Here is a 22,561-nt window from a genome sequence, read left to right on the forward strand (position 1 = left end):
ACAATCAAACATGTTGATTATCACTTAAGAATTAAGATTATGACAATTAAAATTAAATTAATGAAAAAGGGTCAAAAATATCCTTAAACTATCTGAAATAGCTCATATATACCCTTAAACTATATTTCGGCTCAAATCTACCCTTCCCGTCAAACTATTGGGTCAAAAGTACTCTTCTTATTAACGGAAGTTGTTAAATGCCATGTGGATACCACACTGCATGCCACATAAGCGACAATAGGGTTCCACTACCACGACTAATAATTTTCCCCTCAATACGATTTCACCCATTTCCCTTAGAAACGATTTCACCTCACCCCTTTTCCCTCATTTCGCAACAAGGATATATTTTGAGCCGAAATATAAATTAAGGGTAAATATGAGTTATTTCCAATAATTCAGGGGTATTTTTGAGCCTTTTTCGTTAAATTAATTACAGTATAGTCCTTAAACTTTACCAGGATGTAGTTTTAAGTTTTCTGTAATTCTAACTAGAGTTGGAATTAATCATTTAGTTCTAATCAAACTTAGGTGACAATGCATAAATTCACTTCTGAAATAAAAATATGTTCAAACAAGATTTTTTATTTTGGTGAAATTTGAAGGAAAAAAACAACTTAATTTTCTTTTCCTTATAGTACTTCTACCTTTAATTCATAAAAATTACATAAATCACAGTGTTAAGAGTCCTATCTTATTCTTTTCCAAATTACAAAAGTCCCTTAAAATTATAGGATGTTGGATACATCAGGAAATCTGCAGATACACAGATCACGAATGTATCCGAGAGGGGATAGGAATGTATCCGAGAGGGGATAGAGATGTATCCGAGAGAGGGGAATATGTGGGTCACTATAATGCTGAACCAGCGATGTTAAGGCACTGGCAGTTGCACATTGAGCTGAAAAACGTCATCTGTTACTTCATAAACCAACAGAGAAGACGAAGGCCATGCTCCAGAACAAAAACACAGTGCAGGTCGAGTACAGCCATAGAGAAGCATCACTTAACTGGTTTTGTTTGTTTGATCAAAGGGATTGATAGCAGACTGAAATGAGTACGATAGGGCATCATCTGTCCTCCAACTTACTCTCTTTCTCTTTTTTCAAGGGAATATATTTCTTCCTAAAACTACACAGTTGCTAAGGGGAAAAGGGAACTAAATACCACTTACGTTTTTATTTGATTTAAAAAAAAATACTAAATTTTACCAGATAGCCAAAGTATAACTACCTTTAAGCAACCAGCTCAAACTGAAAAGCAATATGATCCCATCGTGGAAGTATATACTTTGGTGTGGCAAATGAAACACTGGAATACTGTCCTGCAGTTCAAAAAGTAAAAACCAGCCATTACTATATTGGCCATGAGAAGACTACTAGGCTTCAGAATGCCTGACCATGTCAAATCTAGGAAGTTCACCAAGGAAAAGGAGAAAAATGCTGAAAATTGGGGAAAAGAAGGAAAACAGTGTTAAACTTTCTTATTATTATGGGAGGAATTTAGTAAACAAAAAAGAAAAGAAACTATTTTTTTCTGAACGGATGGCTAAACAGCTCCAGATTACACGGCCTAATATTCAACTAAAACCCATAGCCATTAGATATCACTTTAATACCCATCTTACGATACTAACATGTTGACCAGCTGCCTTGCAGGCAATGACTATGGTAAGGCTCAACTTGAAAGATCAATCATATCAGCACACATGGTAATTTGGCGTAATTCTACGATATCACAGGGTGTACTTTTAAGAATCCAAAGCAAGTAATCATACCCAGGGACTAACCATTTAACATTGTTGCATCAACGCCCATGAATAGTTTAGGCAACAGCCGACTTGGTTTTGCTCTTGTTCTCCTTTCTTTGGACCCAATTCCAAAGAAGGTTTACTTTATTGAATCAGTTCCAGTATACCAGGTTACTAAGTTCAGAGTGTTACTTCCTCATCTTCGCATCAATTGCTGCCTTCTCTTAGTAAAGGAAACTATTTTATGCAACCTTGCGTTTTAGTAGGCACTAAAAACCCAAACCATGTATATAAGGGTTAAAGCATGTTTTTTAATAATTGTCGTGTTCGGGGCGAATAAAGAAATAAACTTTGGGCCTAACTTAACCCCAAAATCTAGTTCATGAGGGGGGAGGATTGCCCAACTACAGTACCTAAAGATTATCTCATAGCAGAATAACTTTCATGAGTACTAGACCCAGTTCAGGGGGTCCAAGAGAGTTGATTGTGCAACCTCTAAAAGACACCCACCCTTCCCTTTACCAGACTACAGTGGATCCCAACTCTACGATTGCCAATACAGGTCAGGGAACACATGGAATCCCCTCTTCAGACGACACATGCAGGAATGGGATCTTGGCAAACTCTTTGATCTTCTCAATTTACTAGAAAGCTTCCAAATGAACACACAAGAAGACAGTCTAAGGTAGGACAACCTCAATAGAGGTTATTATTCAGTAAAAGCAGGGTACAAGAAACTGTGCGCACTTAATGAAGTAATTGAGTTTTGCCCATGGAAGCTTATATGGAAGACAAAACTCCGAAGAAAGGTCATGTTCTTCACATGGATAGAACTTACAGGTGCTATTTTGACTCAAGACAATCTATGTATAGAAGGAACTTTCAGCTGGTGAATAGATTTTACATGTGTTCGAACAGCTCAGAATCTAAACTAGAGTGGCTGCTGATTTGTGGGACATATTCCTTTCAGTTTTTGGCATTTAGTTGGACAACCCGTCAAGGCATAAAAGTAGTTGAAAGTTGGAGCTACTGACAATACCATCAAGAAGATCAGGCAGATGATCCCAGTATGTATATTTTGGTGTATTTGGACAGAAACAAGTTGGAAATGCTTTGATGGCATTTCAACTCCCAATAGTTCCCTGAAAGCCAAATGTCTTAGGGATCTTTATAGTTGGAGCAATCTTTCCCCCTTAATAATATTATCCCGTTTCTAGATTTTATTAGCTCTCTACTTTGGCATGATACCCAACCTTTAGGCTTTTTGGTTCTATTGGTTAGCTCCCTGACTGGAAATGTATTTTGTTTGTAACTGGAGCTAGCCAACCTCTTTGTACTATTTCGCATCTTCTTAATGCGAGTTATGCAACACCTTACATCATTAAAAAAAATAGAGTTGATTGTGTGGAGGTCTATTTTGAGGTGCTGCTAAGCAACTAACTCCGTCATACTTGTTCCATTATCCCCTACATGGCATAGCTTTGACTTGAAGTTCAAGCATCTACTGAGCACCAAGTGTAAAGACAAGTGAAAGATAAATAATTAATCAAATATAACCTACTGCATATTATATACTACTAGCTGCAGTGCTTGTTGACAGATGATAACCAAGGAACTGCTACATACCCTAGACATCCCAAATACACCAAGAAATCTAAATGCAAAAAATGGAGATTTCAAAGAAACACTTCACTTCCTTCAAACACGGCAATTTAATGCCTGAGCTAGAAAAAGTGAAAGAAAAACAAACGCAAACATATAACTGAATACATCTACCAGGAGATGTTTCTATATAAACAGGAATCATGAAAAAAGGGAACATGAAACTTACCATTTAAATTAGGTTGCCATTGTACTTCCAAACATCCTTCAGTCCCCATTGGACTTCCCTGAAAGAGTAAAATCTTATTTCTGGAGAAATTACAAATTATGTGGAGGCTCATAATCCATTGAAGTAATAATTCATCACTTCTGCTTCACCAAAAAGAAAATGGAGCTTTGTGGATTATGGAGGTGCTGCAAAATCAGCTAAACCATTGAGCAGAAATAAATGTTTTTGTACTTTTAACTACGATCTATTATTGACCGCATCACGTTCAAAGTTTCTGTTGAGAAAGGGGGTATCTTTTTCTTAGCCAAGATGACTAAAAATCGAGCGTTTCCCAACTTTTCCTCTGTTCCATCCTTGCACAGCCCTTCAAGGATATTTTTAATAATATCCGAACTTGGGAACCAATTATTTTTCATGCTTTCTTTACACATTGAATATGCCAAATCAAAATCACCTGCTCTACACAGGTAATGAATCATTGTTTGATAGATTCTAGAATTTGGCTTGAAGCCCGCACCATGGAAAGCAGAGTAGATTCTTTTTGCCATCTGGAGATTCTCTACTAGGAAAAAGCCTTTGATCACTAAATTGTATGTAACCTCATCAGGAGTTATCCCAATACGTTTCATCAACTGCAACAATTTATTAGCTTCCCAAGCAAACCTCATATTTACCATGAATTGAATTCTAACATTAAAGGTAGCAACATTAGGCATACAACCTTTACGGACCATGAGGTTCCACAATCCATCGGCAATCTGCCATCGGTTGACTTTATAGAAGGCAGATATAAGTATCGTATATGTAAAAACATCAGGTGATATACCTAACTTTTCCATCTCAACCATGAACAAATAAGCCTTCTCCAAGATACCCATTGAGCAAAATGAGCTAATGACTGTATTAACTGAAAGTATATCTATATTGATGGAGAACCTTTCAGGAACATCCCACAGAAAGGACTCAATGGCCTCCATATCATAAGATTGGGTCAAAACCTTGAGTGCAGCATTGAATGACTTAACAGTTCGTGGACATCCATATAGATGCATCTCATAGAAGGTCTTCATAGCATTCTGTATCATCCCAGCCTTCCCGTAGAGCATTATAATTCGAATAATGAAACCTTCACGGCGACCTTGTGGCAGTGTCTTCTGATGCTCAAGCAGATTCTCAATGTAATCAAACCTGCCCGCACCTGCTAACCGAGAAACTGTATCTTCAAACGCATAGCGATTCTCAATGACAATCTTATTATGAGCATTCTCCTTAAATAACTGAAACAACTTCTCAGGGTTCTTTTCCTTTTTTAGCCTAAAAAGTGCTGGTTCATCTACTTTTACACTCTTCCTCTTAGAAACTAAAGTTCTTTTAGAAGTATTAACAGCACCCGAGACAGCAGCAAGGCGACTCCTAGTTCCAAATCTGCGAACCAGGCGCAGAGTGAGCATATTCTGATGCTCTCCCCTCAGTTTCAAACATATACACAAAACAAAATATTGCCTATCCACTAATCTCCACTTCAATACATACTACGCAATACCTCAAATACCACTAATATTGAATACCCTTTTCAAGAATCACGAATCCCAGAAGCATTAACACATCAAAAACAGCAGTTACTATGTTCAAATTGATCAAAAAAACTAGCTCAATCAAGAAACAAACAAATCGTGGATTCAATCAAATACAATGAAAATCCCTCAAGACCCACGAAAACGAAACAAAACCCAGATATGTTTTTGGTTTCTTAACAACCCATTAAATCGCATTTACTCATTCATACGAGTATAAACATGAAATGAACAATATGGGTCTGAATCATATCAAAATATTACAATGTGGCATTTCAAAGATTCGATTTTTTTTTCTAAATATCAAAAGAATTACCAGAAGCAAACGAAGAAATATGAAAAATTCTTCAGTGAGTGTCTCTGTAAAATCCACCCAGCAACTATGAAGCGAAGCTGGTGGTAGAGGTGATGTGAGCGTGGGTTTAGGTTTTGGGGTTTTTGTCAGGGCCCAGTAGATATTGCTTTAGGAATATCTACACTTTAGTCCCCAAAGTTTTTTTCTAGGTTAAATATGTCCTTAATACCTATATACCTTCAATTTGACTCGTCGTCATTTGTTTTGTTTATCTTCTCAGATATTGTTATTTTCTTGTTTATACTTCTTTTAAGTTGATGATCTATCGAAAACAGTTTTTTTATCAAAGATAAAAGTAAAATTCGTGTACATTCTATCATCTCTGGACTGCACTTGCATGGGCGGAATTTACTTAGGTGAAGGGTGGTCTCGTGTAAATCCTCCATCGAAAAATTGTGTGGTGCATAGAGGTTAAATATTAACTATTTAAGTGTATATTTAATTTTGCACGTCCTTAACTGAGAAGAAAATTTGCAAAAGTCGTGTTTATAATTAGTATACCTTATTTTAATTTTCTCTCTCGTATTTGACAAACAAAAAAGACTATTGTTATACTCATATGAATTTTACTTATATGAGTATAACTGTATAAGACTTTATGGAGACACTTGTTGTGAACATTTAAGCCAATTGTTTTATGAAAGATGATAGCAATACATTGGATAACACAAATACTTGAAAAAGGCTAATAAACAATCTATCTCCCTCTATCATCTATTCACCCAGACTGTTTATCTGTGAGGCTCCTGCTGTTTGTGACTCTGAACTTGGATTCCTCGGAACGCAGGATGCTTTGTGCACGGGGCTTCTCTTGTAAAGATATTGATGGTATAGTGGGATGCAACATAAGTGCATAACAGAAATCAAACTTTAAAGTCATCTTCATAAACCAATCAAGATGCCAATGTCATGCTTGGGCAGCTATCCACAGTGCATGCCAAGATGTCTCTGTAATCCCGGGAAATATTGAAAGAGTCGTACACTTTGCCATCACTGCTCTTCTTGTACTCGAACAACAGGTTTGAATGATCAAATGCTGTCATCTTCACAAATCCATAATCGTAATCTTTGAATATACTCCACTTAGTCTGGAGGGATGTAAACTTAACTAGACCAGCTCCACCTCCTCCTGCAACGACATGTATTGTCCCGTTCAAGGTTCCCTTGTATGAGTTCTTCTCGGTCATTGTACAAATATTCTGCCATTCACGAAGACACATAGAATGCGTCAAAGAATGAAATATAGAAATTTGAGGAACAAGAACATTAAATGTTGAATCACACTCTAGTTTGTAAAACACTTGTGCATGCAGTTTAGCTCTTTAGTACTCCATGCATCCAAATATATGTCTTTGTCAAAATATAATATATAAGTCAAATTTCATCCGTATCCCCGTGCTAGTCAGACACGGTCCTATGAAAAGGGAAACGTTGAATATTTACTTTCTGGGAGAGATTTACATGGGGTGGAGGTATAAAATCATCATTATTTTCAATGTCCTCAGAACCTAAGCGTCATCAGTGGCACTCGTCGTGAAATTTAACTAAGATGAGAACAAAAACATTGCATGAACATTTCAAGTTTTTAGGATACCTGGTAAATGGGACATGTTCTTTCATAATTATGGACATGACCATATATGGCGATATCAACTTTATACTTCTGCCAAAGTTTTTGTAGGCTTTCCCTCCCCATTGGTTCTCCAAATGATCCTTCATCAGCGTAAAAATCGCCAGAAGAGTAACCAAGTACCCTATGTGCAAGAAAGATTAGCCATGGCTGTTTCTGTCTATCTACTGATGCAAAGCAGTGTTCAAGGAACTTATATTGTTCGGTGCCCTCTCTCCAATCATGTTCAGTATCAGCAATACAGAATCTGAACATACCATAATCAGTAGAGTACCTGAGAGCATACGACAACATTAAGCCTCACACTTTGGAGGGGGAGGGGGGTGGGGGGGTGGAGAAGTATCTATTCACTGCCTCCATATGTACAAAGTTGATGACAATTAAGTCTAGTTTAAGTTTATCCAACAGCCATGCACATTTAGGTTTTAAACAACATTTGAGCGCTAAAATTGTTACAAGTCTGATTCTAATAAATATAACCACAAAAGGTGCATATCCATAATTTTCCGGAAGAAAAAATATGCATATAGTAGATAAGTAACACATCAAGTGGGATTTGGAGGGAAAACAACTTAGGATTATCCAAAAGATACAGTCACCATACCAGAACTTATCCCTATTTTCGGCAGGAAAATAGAACATTGTCTGAGCCAAGACACCACATTCTCCACCTGAATCCTTTTTACCATAAAATGACCCACTATCAGGCCAATCGCGCTCATGGTTGCCACTGGGAGGGAAAAAATTTATTAGTTACATGAAAAAAGAAAACAGACAAGTGTGTACTCAGAAATAAATTGTAAAAAACCTGCAAAGTACCTAGCAATCATGTATGGTACTCTTGAAGTAATCGGCTCTACTTGAGAAGTAAATTGATCCCACTGCGAAAGATATCCATTGGCGTAAACGATATCACCAATGTGAAAAACTATGTCAATGTTCTTTAAGTCCTCAATGATTTGCTTGGTAGTGTTAAGGGAGCCAGGTTGGTATTGATTGTACACATTTGAGCCATCGGCTTCTTCCTGTAGTTAAGAAGGCAAAAATAGGTCTTTGTTAAGTGTAACTTCTGAAATTTGCTAGCGGTAGATCTTAAGCAATGGCAGAATCCATATATAACCTTCCATAAGTACTGCTAATGGAATAGTAAGATGCAAAAAAATTTACTATGAACAAGATTGCAACATAATCCACTTCTGAATGGAAGGACAGGAAACTCAAAAGAGAGCAATTTACAGAGTTTCAAGACAATGAAGTACAAATATCTACGCACAGATATAAACACTCAGCTCTCTATTCTAAAACGAAAAATAGAAGAAAGATGTTAAGAGTGTTCAAACCTTTCCCATGTCACCAAAAATGACTACTCGCTGAAGAGAGCTTTGGCCAGGATAGGGCGATGCTTTAAATTTGTACATCTGACTCCAGATATACGTGCCATTAAACAGTTTATGCCCCAGCTTGTAGGTATATCTGCATAATCAGAAAGTTCATTGAATTTACATTTCAAATGTCAACCTGCATTAGCATGGAGTGCAACCGTCTTATCCGACTAATAGGAAACTAAGTTTCATATCCGTAGATGTATTTTCATATCCAACTATAGTGGAAAGAAGAAGAATTTCAAAGTATCTGACATTTTCAGAAATGGATGCCCAGTAAAACATGAAATCATTTAAAAGATTTGATTATTGTCCTTCTGCTTCTAGGAATAGTGTAAACTTACGCTAAATTGGGCCACAACTCCTTCAGAAAACTAGTGTGAATGAATCCAGGATCGCGCCATCCAACAGTTCTTGCTGGTGCACCTGCAAGCACAGAATCGCATTCTTTTTAAAAGAAACTTTTATAAGTTAATGCAGAATAAAATGAACATTCATCCAGTGTTTTTCAAAGTGAAGCAGGTGTATTCCACACAGAGTTGCTTAGCATATATTCATTGTATCCAACCAAGTCTCCAACATGTGCATCATATGTCACATTAACAGAAAACAGATGATACGCATCATGCTACATTTACGGAAAACAGATGCCAGTTTTAGGACACAACATGAAGGGAAAAAATACCCACCACACAAGCTACTACGATCAAAAGTCAAAGTCCCTGCTGGTGAACGAGTCTGTTGTCCACCTTGTGGACCCCACTCCACAAAGGGCTCTGCTTCATTGATATCGTATCCACTTGTCCATGTAACAGTCATCTGAACATCAATTTTAAACTGTCATTTTTCTGGGCTTCCAAAGTGGTCACTATTCAAACTATTAGTCACGCTGCACAACACATTGATTATCCTGCCTGAAAATTATTCAACCTTGTTTCACATGTTAAGAAACAGTGGAAGAAACAAACTTACTTCATTCCATGTCTTTCCCTGTGCTAACCGCGGGTATAATGGTGCATTTGGATGTGCAAAGGCAACAGTATTTGACACTGCTACCAGCTTTGGCTGTTAAACAGGAAAATAAATGCATTAGAATAAGCCGACATCGATCCTGGATAAGCAACTCTAGCCTTTAGTCAGATTCATACAAGAAACAAATGTGTGACAATTTGAGCCATCACCTACAAGAGCTTATTCATGTGGCATGATAAAAACAAATTCATATTACAAGGGGACATCAGACTGTAGAACTGTCTTCATCGAGAGGGATTAAAAGGCAGACAAACCAAGAAAATAAAACCAACCAGAAAGAAAGAAATCAAGGATTTCTAACAAATTTAAAACAAGTCAAATATCGTCTTGAAAAAGAGACATCTTTTTTTTTTTGGAGAAAGACTCTAAGAAAGAGATTTGGACCAGCGGATTTTAGAATTTGGTCTCTGACTTTTGCTTCATGTAAAATATGCAAGTCTATAGAGGTAAACTGGGCAAGGGTAAGTGTTAACATACATTTCGTAATCCACCAGAAAACAAAGCGAAGGAGAAATCTGATCTCTGGTTGATCAATTGAAGCTTTAACGATCCTTTTCCTGTCCTTTTATAGTTCGGATTGGAGCGATTTGCAAATTGATACTGCAAAAGAAGAGAGACATGAGTCAATCTCCAGAGAAAAGATCTTCTAAAAGGTTGCACTATAAATCTATAAATGGGACGGACCTTTATAGGAGCTGTACACAAAAGTGGTGGAGTCACCATGTTATTTTCAGGGTCACACGTAGCTGCACTGAAATATTTTGTAAACGTTCAGCATATTAGCTTAAACTTAAAAGTAGTGAAAAATTATGTAACTAAAATCAGCAGAAGAAACTCATTTCTCATATCTTAAACTTTTCAAATAGAGCTCAGTATTTAAGATATTGACAGTTTTATAACCAAGTGTGGTTCACCTGAAATTGGCAGGAGAAAACACTCCAACCCAATCATCATTTGACGGGTTGCCTGTGCCATACTCCAGAGTTATCCATTCTTGGTTTAGGCCCTAGAACATAGCGAGAATGTAAGGAATCAGAACCTGAAATCCTTAATTATCAGTTTGAAAATTGGCTATCAGATCCGTTAATCAGGATAGTTAGCATAAGGTAGCAGAAGCATAATTAGCTTAACTAAGTATTGGGATATACCTCCAAGGTAATGAAGCTTACGTTTGACCCAAGAACAGAAGGAGATGCCTTGATATAAGCATGAGCATCCAAAGCAGCAATAGCATTATGAACAGCAATCCTTGCTAGAGGATGATCTTCATGAGATGTTACCCCTTGAAGAGCAACTAGAACCCATAAAATGGGCAACAACATAACGAATGTTTTCATCGCAACCACCTTATGGCTGCATCATTCACCAACGAACAGACATGAGAATTAAGAAAATAAGATACAAGACACAAAGATTAGACATTTCTTCAAAAACTCAACAAAGAGCGTATATCATACAAAAGAATTCTTCTTTGCATTTAATATGCAAGAGTGATTCACTCCAAGAACTTAAAAAGGACAAAAAAAAATAAAAAACTCCAGGTGATCTGACAAATAGTTACTTGTAATGAATACAGTCACCAACTTGCCAAGCCTACCAACGACAAATATGCGGTGTAATCCCACAAGTGGGATATAGGGAGGGTAGAGCATACGAAAACCTTACCCCAACCTCGTAGAGATAGAGATTACCAAGCCTACCAATGTCCTAAAACTAAGAGCTAAATAGCACTCCTTTTATTCGGAAAAACTGATGAAAGGCAATTTTCAGAAAAATATCTCTCCTCATTACCATTATTTGAAGCTTAACTAGCCCACTCAAGTACCATATTAGTAAAAAAAATCAAATCTTTCTCGCACGCCACACCAAACAACACACATTACAACACAATCAGAAGATTTAAACTTGAGAAAACTGAATCACAGAGAAATAGGCACAAACACAAAGTAGGCATGAGAACAAATTGAAACAAAAAAAGCTTGCAGCTTCTGGGTTGCAAGAAGATTAACAGACATGAACAGCACCAAACAAAACACCTAAAACAGACAATAAAACAAGCAAAAACACTATGTAATGTGATCAAAAACTGGAAAGAATCAACAAAATACCAGCTTCAGGATAGATTAACATATATGAACACCCAATAGAACAACTAGTAGATCAATGAAAGTTCTAAACTGACAAAACAGTGTAACAGAAAAAGGAATGGCACAAAACCCAATGTGAGTATCATCAAAATTGGACCTTTAACCCAAAAACAACCAAACCCTTCTGTATTAAACCAAAAAAAATACTCCAATCAACAGATATCAACTTAAAGAAATGTATACTAACTGACCTGAAACTGAAATGGGTCAAAAAATTAGAGCTTTGAACTGAAGTTTAAATAAGAATTGATGATGAATCAAATGGGAAAAAGGGTCAGATAAATTCTTGAAATCTTTCTCAATATTCGACCAATCGACCTGATTTTCAGCATAAAGTAATAGAAACTGAATGATGAGTCGGCTGATCAGAAGCCGCTATATATGGTATCCAATTGGTGCGTTTCCATTCATCTATTAATGGCAACGTTACGGAGTCCGACTAAATTCAAATTCGCGACTAAAAGTTCAACATCAAAGGGTAAAGTATTCCCTAGCAAACAATTTCATATCTAAGTAAACTTGAACCCGAATATCCGAGCAAGGATAAAGGAGTACTTACACTACACCACAACTCTGATTAGTGGCAATGTTCAATTATACCTTTGTTTGGATGGTTGGACTCGTTTTATTATATTGTTTGTTTAAATATTGAATTTATTAATACGATATTATGATACCATATATAACAATCATATAAATAATTATAGTTTCTTTTTAAAGACTTATCAAAAGTTATATCATGATTAATAATTAGTAAAGAAATAAGTTATCACTATCGAAACTAATTATTTATAAATAACTTTGAGATTATTTAGAATTCCTTTTTTACTACATGAAATGGAGGATATTCTTACAAACAAACGACTTCTTATAAATTCAACAATGTATACTCCTATTATTTTTAAAATAATAAATTAAAAAATAATATTATAATAATTAATTTCAATATAACTATTCTCGGTCTTCAAACCCTCCATTGCAAGTTGAAATATGTATATAGTTGAAGCCTTAAAGATACAATAGACTTTATGTTTAGTACACATGCATACATATTATTGTGTTTCTAGATGAAGTTATCTTTACGTACACTTTTAATATAAAAATTCGAAAGCAATGTCAACTTGGAGATAAAATATAAAATATTGTATGCTAAGACTAATTTTTAGATAATCAATTAGAAGTAGAGGGACAAAAAAGATAGATAAAAAAAAAAGGTTATATAGGTGGGAAAATCATTACAACTTTACATTAGTGGAATATGGTGTGATGACATGAATCATTTTTCTAAGTATATTATACATTTCGAATTCAAATTTTGATTGAATTTATTTTATCATGATGTAAATTAGCTAATGAATTTTAATATTTTTTTCAAGCCTGCTTTTAAGAACCCTTTTGGGCTTTGAATTGATCCAAAAACGATTTTTTTTGTTATGACTATCAAAATCATAAGCATTAGCATGTTAGTTGCATATCAAAGTGGTATTATAGCCCTTTAGCTATTATTCTTGAGAAATTATCCAATCTGGTCCATTTATATCAAGTGATTTTGTTGGTTAGTTAATTAGTCATATTTATTCATGAGATGACTTAGATTGATGTTAGTCTGAAAACGATAAAATTATTCTATTAAATTGTACAACCAAAGCATGTGAACTATATAAGTTCCAGTAACATTAATTAGTCGATTAAATATTAAATTTAAGTAAACAATAATGAAAGAGAAAAATATATGTGTTAAGTATTAGCTTATACTCTTACAAAAGATGAGTCTGACCTCTTTCGGGTTGTTCATAGGACCCACACCACCGATCTCAATCCCATTTTTCTTGTCCACACCAATTGCAAGTGTATTTCTAAGGTGTTGTTGTGTTATTCTCTTATTAGCAGCTTGGTGTTGTTCACGAGTTCCACACTAATATAAGGTTTTCAAGGAAGAGATGATTTACTATCACAAAAATATATAAAACTTATTTTAGATTAGAAATTTAAAATTATTTTAATTAACATCACCTAAAATGTATAATGTTAAGAATATTCATTAGGTATTCAAATTAAATCGGATGATTTACTATTGTACAAATATATATATATATTAGACTCATGCGAACTTTTTGCCAGATACTCCCTCTGTCCACAATTAATTGTCATGGTTTCCTTTTTTAGAGTCAAACAATAAGAACTTTGACCAACATTTTACGATGTATATTTTCATCATATTGATATGCAAAAAATTGCAACTTATAGTACTTTTCGTATAGTTTTTGAATATCTAATTTTTTTTTAAAAAAAATCGAATTAACGTAATCTAATTTAACTTTAAAAATTAGTTAAATTGACTTTCGAAAAGCGCAACATGACAAATAAAAGTGGACAGATGGAGTATATATTAGACCTAATTAACTGATTGCATTTAAACAATTATTTTACATCTTAAGAGGAAAACGTTTTAAATCATTTACTACATATTATGTCGAATTTTGTGTTTAACATGTTGTGTCCATTAAGATGATGTGATTGCTCAAATTGTTATTCTTTGGATCAAAATAAATTAAAACAAAATTGCAAGAAAAAAACTACATATATATCAACAACCAAAGCTAGGCACAAAATTCATAAAAAATTGCATTAATTCAAAATCAAAGCCTGATCAAGAACTGCACCTAGACCCAATTAATTCAAAAATTTAAATAATACGGAAACAACTTCTTTAGCTCTAAAATCTGAGTAAGATCTACGTATATTAATCCTTTTAGATCTCACTTTGTAAGATTATTATACTGTGCATATTGTTATAAATAACGTAAAAAGAATTAAATTCAAAAAATAATACGATTCTTACATAGTTAGGATAATAGAACTAACTCGTAACTTAGGTGTGTAACTTATAACTTTAGGGGTCGTTTGGTGTAATGGATAAGAGAAATTAATCATGGGATAACTTTTTAGTGACCTTTAATTCATTGTTTGGTTGCAAAAGTAGGGATAACTTATCCAGGATTAACAATTCGTCCAGGGATAAGTTATCCCTCACTGGGGGAGGTATAGTAATCCCAAGATAAGTTATCCTGGATAAGGTGGGTAAATTAACAAAAATACCCCCTTAAACTTTCTTTTATACACCACTTTACATTCAAACATATTAACATAATTTTTAACAACATTTATAATAATATTCACAACCTTAATTATTCGTTATTTTTATGATAAATATATTTTTCTATTAAAAATTTACATTTTATAATTACAATTTTTATTTATGAATATATTATAAGTTGAATTTATTTGCGTAATTATTATGTTTATTTATATTTTGATTTCTCTTAAAATGTTCACTCCACTACTAAATTACACATTTTTCATTAAATAGTTTATTACTCACTGAAAAATTATATTTCATCTATAACTAAAATGTAGACAACTTTAATAATAAATTTTCTTTTACTTTAATAAACTTAAAATGAAAGTCTTAATCTTAAAGCTAAATAAGATGAAAGTTTTACTTTTAAACTAAATAAGATGAAAGTTTTATTTTTAAGCTAAATAAGATGAAAATCTTATTTTAAGCTAAATAAGAAGAACATTTTATTTTAAAGCTAAATAAGATGAAAGTTTAATTTTTAAGTTTAAAAAGATGAAAGTTTAATTTTTAAAACATACGGCACAATCATGGAAATGCGCACACAAAAATATTTAAGATAAATAAGATGGAAATTTTATTTTTAAGAATGAATAACTAATGCGAAAATGTTAAAAAAAAAAAACTACATAAGGTGAGGGTATTTTTATAAACAAACAACTTAGTCTCAAATATTATATAATAAATATTGGTTTGAATATGACAAACCAAACAAGCAATAAAAACTAATTCCAGCATAATTTATCCCAGTATAACTTATCTCAACATAATTAATCCAGTATAACTAATATTCAAACCAAACGACCCCTTATATCATAATTTAGGTGTTTCTTATGCTAAAGTTAGAAAAGTTGCTTTATGTATATTCTTTTTTTGTTTTATTGTAAATAAATTTCAATTTTTTTTATTTTTATTTTTTTTCTAAATTTTTTTTCAAGTACAACACCCCTAAATGAAACCTACTCTTTGCTTATTGGCTGTTTTGCTTCCATACTTTTCTTCACTGCCACTTTCTTCCTCTGCCTCCATTTGTAGAATCAACTTTTCTTGAAAATTTATCAATTTTTGTAAAGTAATCCTATTGGATGGCTCAAGTTCAAGCGATTTCTTCATGTTCTTCTGTCAATCTTCTCTTCAGGGGCTCTGTAAAAAGTATAAATTTTTCACTTTTTTGGGTGTTTGTGTTGTCGGAAATGGTTTGAATCTTGTAAAGATTGGTTTTTGGAGCTATTTTTGATGACCCTTTTGTAAATGCAGGTTCACCTAGGATTCAGGATAAGTTTTGGTGTTCAAAAAAGTTGGATTCTTTGCAAGAGGTTCTTGATATATACCCTTTAATTTATTTTATATGTTTCATTGTTTTTAGTTGAAATTTATGCTGATGGGGTTTGTTTGTTTGTGTTTTATTCTGTTGTGTTATTGCAGCTTGGTGTAAAAGCTAGTGAATTTAATGGTGTTGCTATTGCTCATAGCAGTTCTAGCTTTGCTTCCCCTTGTGCCACTCATGGTAGTTTCTACTAGCTTTTTATTTGGTTTTTGTCCAACCTGTTTTGAAAATATATTTTTTTGAGCTGAGTTGTTATTGGAAATGGCCTCTTGTGGGTAGTGATAAGGTCTATGTACACCCCCATCCTCCCAAGACCCCACTTGTGGGATCACATTGGATTTGTTGTTGTTATTTGGTTTTTTGATAGATTATATAGGTTTGAAACACGTCCATTCATGTGCGAGCTTGATTCTTTTTCTTGTTTTGGTTCTAGCTTGTGGAGTATATTTTTGTTAAATGGTTGGTGGTGACTGGTGACTTAAGGTTTAAGGTCAGATGATCATATTATTTTTAATGCTTTATCAGTTTCTGATGTGGCTAAATGATTTGTGGTAGCGGACCTTAAATTACTGCTATTCTGATGCAGTACTCTTTGAGAACAATTTTTTTTTTATGACAAGGGAAACCCGCAGCTGCTACCCATTGGGTGCGCACAGGGTAAAACCCTCACTCCTATGCAATCGTTCGCAAACCACATAGGAGAGGTAACCCACACTAGTACTATTTGAGAACAATCTTATCTTCGAAGGGAATACATTTTGTCTTCATTCATGTTCTTGTGAAGTTGAAAATGATTTTTGTTCCATACGAATTATCATAGTGACTTCCAAGCACACATCTTTTCCCAGTCAAGAATCATGATTTAGTCAAGCTAAATTAGGTGCTCATGCGTGTAATTTTAGTGATTTTTGTTCTAACACCTTGGCCTATGGTCTTTATTAGCATTCAAATGTCTCTGTACACACCTATATTATCATTTGATGTCTCTATATATAGTAGAATATAAGGAGCCCATACAAAGAACCTAATTAGCATTGTGGAGATGTTTTCCACGAGAAATATTTTCCTCATTTTTTTGATGTTTGGTTGGATATGAAGTTGGAAGAATGTGATTGTGGTGGTGGCTGGGGGCAGGGTTGGGAGTTGGGAATATTGTTCGTTGATCATAGCATGGTAGAGAAATGTAGACACATGTATGATGTTAGCAGGAGCAGGATTTGAGTGGAAAATGACTTCCCTTGGTGGACTTTAGCTGTTTTTCCTCTTAAAGAAAATATTTCCACAGCTTCAGCAACCAAACATTGGAAAATCAAGGAAAATGGTTTTATTGGAAAACATTTTTCATAATGCAAAAATCGAGGCCACTATGTCGTTATACCCTTTTTGTCTTAAAAATGCTCAAGGCATGTCCAACTACCTGTTTTCAGTTTTTAATATTGTTAGACAGTTTTGAATGGTGTAGAAAGTTGATCTTTTTCTTCAGATACTGCAGAAAATGACTGTCGAACTTGACCATGAGATTTATATGTTCATCTGCCTGGTTGGCTTTGACAATTTTAGTCGCCGATTTTCAGTGTATAGGGTAATGATGAAAAATTACCTGAATATTGCAGCTATCCAGGCAGTCTTGGGCAATGACAAAGCAACAACAAGCTCCACTGTTATTTTGGAAAAACCTCTTCGCAAAAAATTGAACAAAGTGGTTCTTGCTTATAGTGGTGGTTTGGACACTTCAGTTATTGTACCTTGGCTAAGGTAGCTCCTTTCTGTTCTATTGAGTTTTCATTTACAGTGTTTTTGGCCTAGAATATGTTCCTTCTGTGTGTCATGTGTTTAACTGTAACTCTCCGAATATATGGTGGGTTGGCCTCCAATGTTGGTTACCACTTTCAGCAGTATGTGTTAGTTCTGGAAAAGTTGCTAGAAATTTATCTTGTATGTCAGTTTTACAAGATGGAAACTCTGTAACCTTGTTCTGTTTGCAACGTATATCTGATTCTAAAGTACATGTAGAAAGAGAAAAGCCTGTCAAAATATAAGAACACTACAATTTTTTATGTATGGAAAAGGACTTTAGGGAATGAAAACAGCTTCAGCTTACAGATAATTACTATATTTGACCTTATCTTTTTCTTTTCAAACGAAGATACTTTTGATAGGTTATTGGGAAGGTATCCTAGTAATCCAGAAAGTTAAATATAAAAATCCATGATACTCAAAATGACAAAATAAGTGAACAATTATGTTGCATGGTATGTTTGCGATGTTTTCATTCCTTCATCTATTTCTTAATATTCTTTTTCATTTTGCAGGGAGAACTATGGCTGTGAAGTTGTCTGTTTCACTGCAGATGTTGGTCAAGTATGTTTTTCTCTCTAATCACCTATTGGTTCTTATGTTCTTGTTCAGCAAAAAAATATAGAACTATAGTGCATAAAATTGAACAGTCAAACAAACAAGTTTCTTTTTGTAAGAACTCATATCCGAGATGAATTATTACTTTCTCAGGGGATTAAGGAATTGGAAGGCTTGGAGGCAAAGGCCAAGGCTAGTGGGGCTTGTCAATTAGTGGTGAAGGATTTACAAGAAGAATTTGTGAAGGATTACATATTTCCCTGTCTGCGAGCTGGTGCTATCTATGAAAGGAAATACTTGCTTGGGACATCAATGGCCCGCCCGGTTATTGCTAAGGTGAACTGCAAATCTTAAATAATAAATTGAATCTTTTTTGGTCATTGTCCCCTTCCACGAACAACCCCAAACCTTCCCAGGAAAAGAGAGGAAAGAGTTTCTGTTGGAGAAGTTCATGTTTGTTTGCCAACTAAATAGAGGTTTAATACAAGTTTAGTCTTAATACCATTTTTGTATCTGGTCAGTATGCATTTTTTGGCACCCAACCAAGGATAGTGGACAATTTTTGCTCTTATTAAGCAGGTTATGCAATTAAGTTCCTATATATTTGAATTATGTATAATTAGTTTGTATAGTACCCAAGTTTTGTCTCCTGACGGGGACTTTCTTCTACATAGTTCATTTTTAAGTCTTAATTTTTCCTAAAACACAAGCTTAAAACAAAAGAATGTAGGAGAAGAAGGAAAAAGGAGTCACAATCACACAGTCAATTAGACAAAATCACAGGCCCAACTGCTCTTTCCGTGAAAATTGAACTTGTGAGAGAATGATGTATAGGGCCTTGATCAATGATTCTTGAGACAGATTGAACTTGTGCAAGGATTCTAGGTAATCATTCCAATAATTGGACTAAGCTTGTTATTATTCGTCTTAAGCAACTTCTCAAGAATACTGAATGTGGAGGATTTTGGAGAAATCCCAAGATTTGGTGCTTCACTGGGTGTAGGTAGGCAATTAACAAACCTAGTCAGTTAATGAAGGTGTCATATGCACCATATTTGTGCATGCATTAAAGAGAATCAAGATTCTGGAAAATAGGCTTTGTTTTGGAAAAAGTAATATGTCTATCTCTGAGTCACTTATGGGGCTTCTTGCTGTCTCTCTGGCTGTTGTTTGGTTGGGAGACGTATACAGCACCCTAGATGAATTTCCTCTGGTTGGATTCAGGTTTGCCTCTCAAAATGCGACCTGACTGTATGAGAGGAAACATTACTTCTTGGGGGAATGTTATAGAAAGCTGGGGCTTTTTGCTGGCTCCCTCCAAAATTGAGCTACACGGGTTCAACAAAAAATTTATAAGATCCAAGCAACATAACCTGGGAGACATATGCAGCATCCATGATGTGTTTTGTACATATCCTAGGTGTCTGCTACTAGTTTCTTTTCTTTCCCTATATTAAATGTGTTTTGTACATCAAGCATTAACATTTCCAGAAAGATGAAACTGCTAGTAAAGTACTAGCACGGACATCTTCACTATGCCATCAGGGGGCCAAACTTTTCATGGTCATATATTGTCCACTATAACTGTCCTACTAACAGTCCAGTTATGAAGCAGATATACCAATTGATTAAGTGAACATCCACGTTTTAGCATCGGTGCTTTCATTGCCTGAAATTCGTGTTGGACTCTGAAATTTAGCTGATAAACGCAGGCAATGGTTGATGTTGCCAGAGAGGTTGGAGCTGATGCTGTTTCTCATGGATGCACAGGGAAGGGAAATGATCAGGTATTATCCTGGATCTTTTTTTAATATTACTATGGCAATTTAACGGATCATCAACTATGCAGCATCATCTTAAACCTATTTTTCTGAGCCCAGGGGACTGCTTAATGAACTCATCTTATTCAACTATGCTTCTTTACCACTACAGGTCCGTTTTGAGCTGACATTCTTTGCTCTGAATCCTGAACTCAGTGTTGTTGCCCCTTGGAGGGAATGGGAAATTACAGGAAGAGAGGATGCTATTGAATATGCTAAGAAGCACAATGTACCAGTTCCTGTGACAAAGAAATCTATCTATAGCAGAGACAGAAACTTGTGGCATCTTAGTCACGAGGTAATTATAGTTTGTGTTGATCTTGTGTAGCTTGTGTTATTCATCTAGTATGCTGATTGTTCTATATCCACTGACTTGGTTGAGAAGTTGAAACTTTTTTCATCTCCTATTTGTTCTTGTCGAAATATCAAATTTTGTCTCAACTTCAGCTTCATGCTTTTTCTTCATTTCTGCTGTAACTTTTTTCTTTTTTCTAGGAATTTTGATGTAACCCACAGACTCATCTTTCCTAGGACCAGTGGTATTTATAATGTGTAAAACAGAGTGCTATGAAGGGTACCAGTCTTAATTGAGATTTTTATACGATTATCATAATCGGTAAATGAATCACAAAGTAGATAAATCTCCACTCTTAATAAATTTTACTAATTTCTTTAGTAAACAAGGAATAAGAAACTAGAGCATCAAAAATTAAGAAAATGTTATGACGTAGGCTCTGCCACTTGGGCGGAACTTAGACGGGCACCTCCAAAGTGCAATGGAGCCCACCAACTTAGGTCATGGGCCTTCCTGATTGCCCATTGACCCTATTCAGGTAAGTTTGAAGAAATATTGAAGTATGGCCATGTGGATAACTGATTATACCAAAAAACTCATTTCAAAATGGTATTTGAAGGGAGATATTCTGGAGGACCCTGCAAATGAGCCAATGAAGGATATGTATATGATGTCAGTTGACCCACAAGATGCACCTGATCAACCTGAGTAAGAATCATTTATTTCGATTTTCTCATTTATTGAAGTGATAAGATCTAATGCATTTCTTTCTCACTTTCAAAACTACTTCTAACTGTTCAGGTATGTGAATATTGGGATTGTCGCTGGTATTCCTGTTTCAGTAAATGGAAAGGAGCTCTCTCCCGCAACTCTTCTTTCTCAGCTAAATGAAATTGGCGGAAGACATGGAATTGGACGAATAGACATGGTTGAAAATCGGCTCGTTGGAATGAAGAGCCGTGGAGTATATGAAACCCCTGGGGGAACTATCCTTTTCTCAGCTGTGCAAGAACTTGAGTCTCTTACACTTGATCGTGAAACAATCCAAGTCAAGGATTCTCTGGCCCTCAAATATGCGGAATTAGTTTATGCTGGCAGGTGGTTTGATCCACTTCGCGAGTCAATGGATGCTTTCATGGAGAATATTACCAAGACTACAACAGGTTCAGTTACTCTCAAACTATACAAAGGATCAGTTTCAGTGACAGGTCGTCAAAGTCCTAATAGTTTGTACAGACAAGATATCTCATCATTTGAGAGTGGGGATATCTACAATCAAGCCGATGCTGCAGGATTCATTCGTCTGTATGGGCTTCCAATGAGGGTTAGGGCAATGCTTGAGAAGGGTCTTTAAATTTGTTTTCATGTCGTGAATTGATGGTTTAGTGTTAACAGTTCCATCAAAGGGTCAGTAGAATCTTGTTTTTTTCCATTTTGTAGCACTGTAGTTTTTGTATTGCTCTGGAGGCTAGTTTGTCGTTAAGATTGTCTTGCAGAAATTTCTTCTGGTTCGAAATATTTGAAAGTCCATTAAGAAAAATTGCTAAATCTTGCAGTTTTGCTTTCCCCCTTCTGATTAATCTTATTTGTGTTTGATTACTAAATCTTGTTTGAGTAATTGACTAGTGAAACAAAATGTGGTAAGACTGCTGCAGGGCTTCCGTTCAGTGGTAAAAATGCAGCACGTGATGTGTGGTTAGGTGCATGTCACAAGTCTGAATCTTGCCATGGACAAAAGTCTAATATTAATTAGAGAAGGGTAGAGGGGCAGACTTATCATCCATCGAGTTTCAACTCGTGTGCTAGCTGGCCAAGAAGAAAATATGTAGCAAGACTTAAACATGTAATAACAACTGTAATCCTGTGGGGTTTAGCGAGGGTAGGATGTATGTAGATTTTGCCATGTCTTTGTAGAGTAGAGAGG

The 22,561-nt window shown here is 35.1% G+C and overlaps 3 protein-coding genes and 1 pseudogene across 3 annotated transcripts; 1 reads left to right on the forward strand and 3 right to left on the reverse strand.

The window, feature by feature from the left end:
- Positions 1-1,234: 1,234 nt before the first annotated feature.
- LOC125829828 (pentatricopeptide repeat-containing protein At1g80150, mitochondrial) lies at positions 1,235-5,491 on the reverse strand. Its single transcript, XM_049509029.1, has 2 exons — positions 3,582-5,491; positions 1,235-1,324 (listed from the first exon to the last, which is right to left on the reverse strand). Exon 1 carries the CDS (start codon positions 5,030-5,032, stop codon positions 3,815-3,817), a length of 1,218 nt encoding a protein of 405 aa, XP_049364986.1. The 5' UTR covers positions 5,033-5,491; the 3' UTR covers positions 1,235-1,324; positions 3,582-3,814.
- A 614-nt stretch (positions 5,492-6,105) lies between these two features.
- Positions 6,106-12,068, reverse strand: LOC125829820 (probable inactive purple acid phosphatase 1). The gene is made up of 13 exons (XM_049509019.1): positions 11,893-12,068; positions 10,724-10,907; positions 10,469-10,560; positions 10,239-10,305; positions 10,032-10,154; positions 9,495-9,587; positions 9,212-9,341; positions 8,867-8,948; positions 8,481-8,613; positions 7,960-8,165; positions 7,745-7,870; positions 7,105-7,414; positions 6,106-6,709 (listed from the first exon to the last, which is right to left on the reverse strand). The coding sequence occupies exons 2-13, from the start codon at positions 10,889-10,891 to the stop codon at positions 6,404-6,406; spliced, it is 1,836 nt and encodes a 611-aa protein (XP_049364976.1). The 5' UTR covers positions 10,892-10,907; positions 11,893-12,068; the 3' UTR covers positions 6,106-6,403.
- A 3,750-nt stretch (positions 12,069-15,818) lies between these two features.
- LOC125829821 (argininosuccinate synthase, chloroplastic) lies at positions 15,819-22,185 on the forward strand. Its single transcript, XM_049509020.1, has 10 exons — positions 15,819-15,992; positions 16,098-16,156; positions 16,266-16,347; positions 17,781-17,922; positions 18,480-18,528; positions 18,676-18,858; positions 20,235-20,309; positions 20,455-20,640; positions 21,257-21,345; positions 21,439-22,185. Exons 1-10 carry the CDS (start codon positions 15,926-15,928, stop codon positions 21,989-21,991), a joined length of 1,485 nt encoding a protein of 494 aa, XP_049364977.1. The 5' UTR covers positions 15,819-15,925; the 3' UTR covers positions 21,992-22,185.
- Positions 21,051-21,183, reverse strand: LOC125829919 (U1 spliceosomal RNA; annotated as a pseudogene).
- Positions 22,186-22,561: the final 376 nt, after the last annotated feature.

Source organism: Solanum verrucosum, unplaced genomic scaffold (assembly GCF_900185275.1).
Source record: "Solanum verrucosum unplaced genomic scaffold, falcon-dt-bn FXZP01000008.1, whole genome shotgun sequence".
Taxonomy (NCBI): domain Eukaryota; kingdom Viridiplantae; phylum Streptophyta; class Magnoliopsida; order Solanales; family Solanaceae; genus Solanum; species Solanum verrucosum.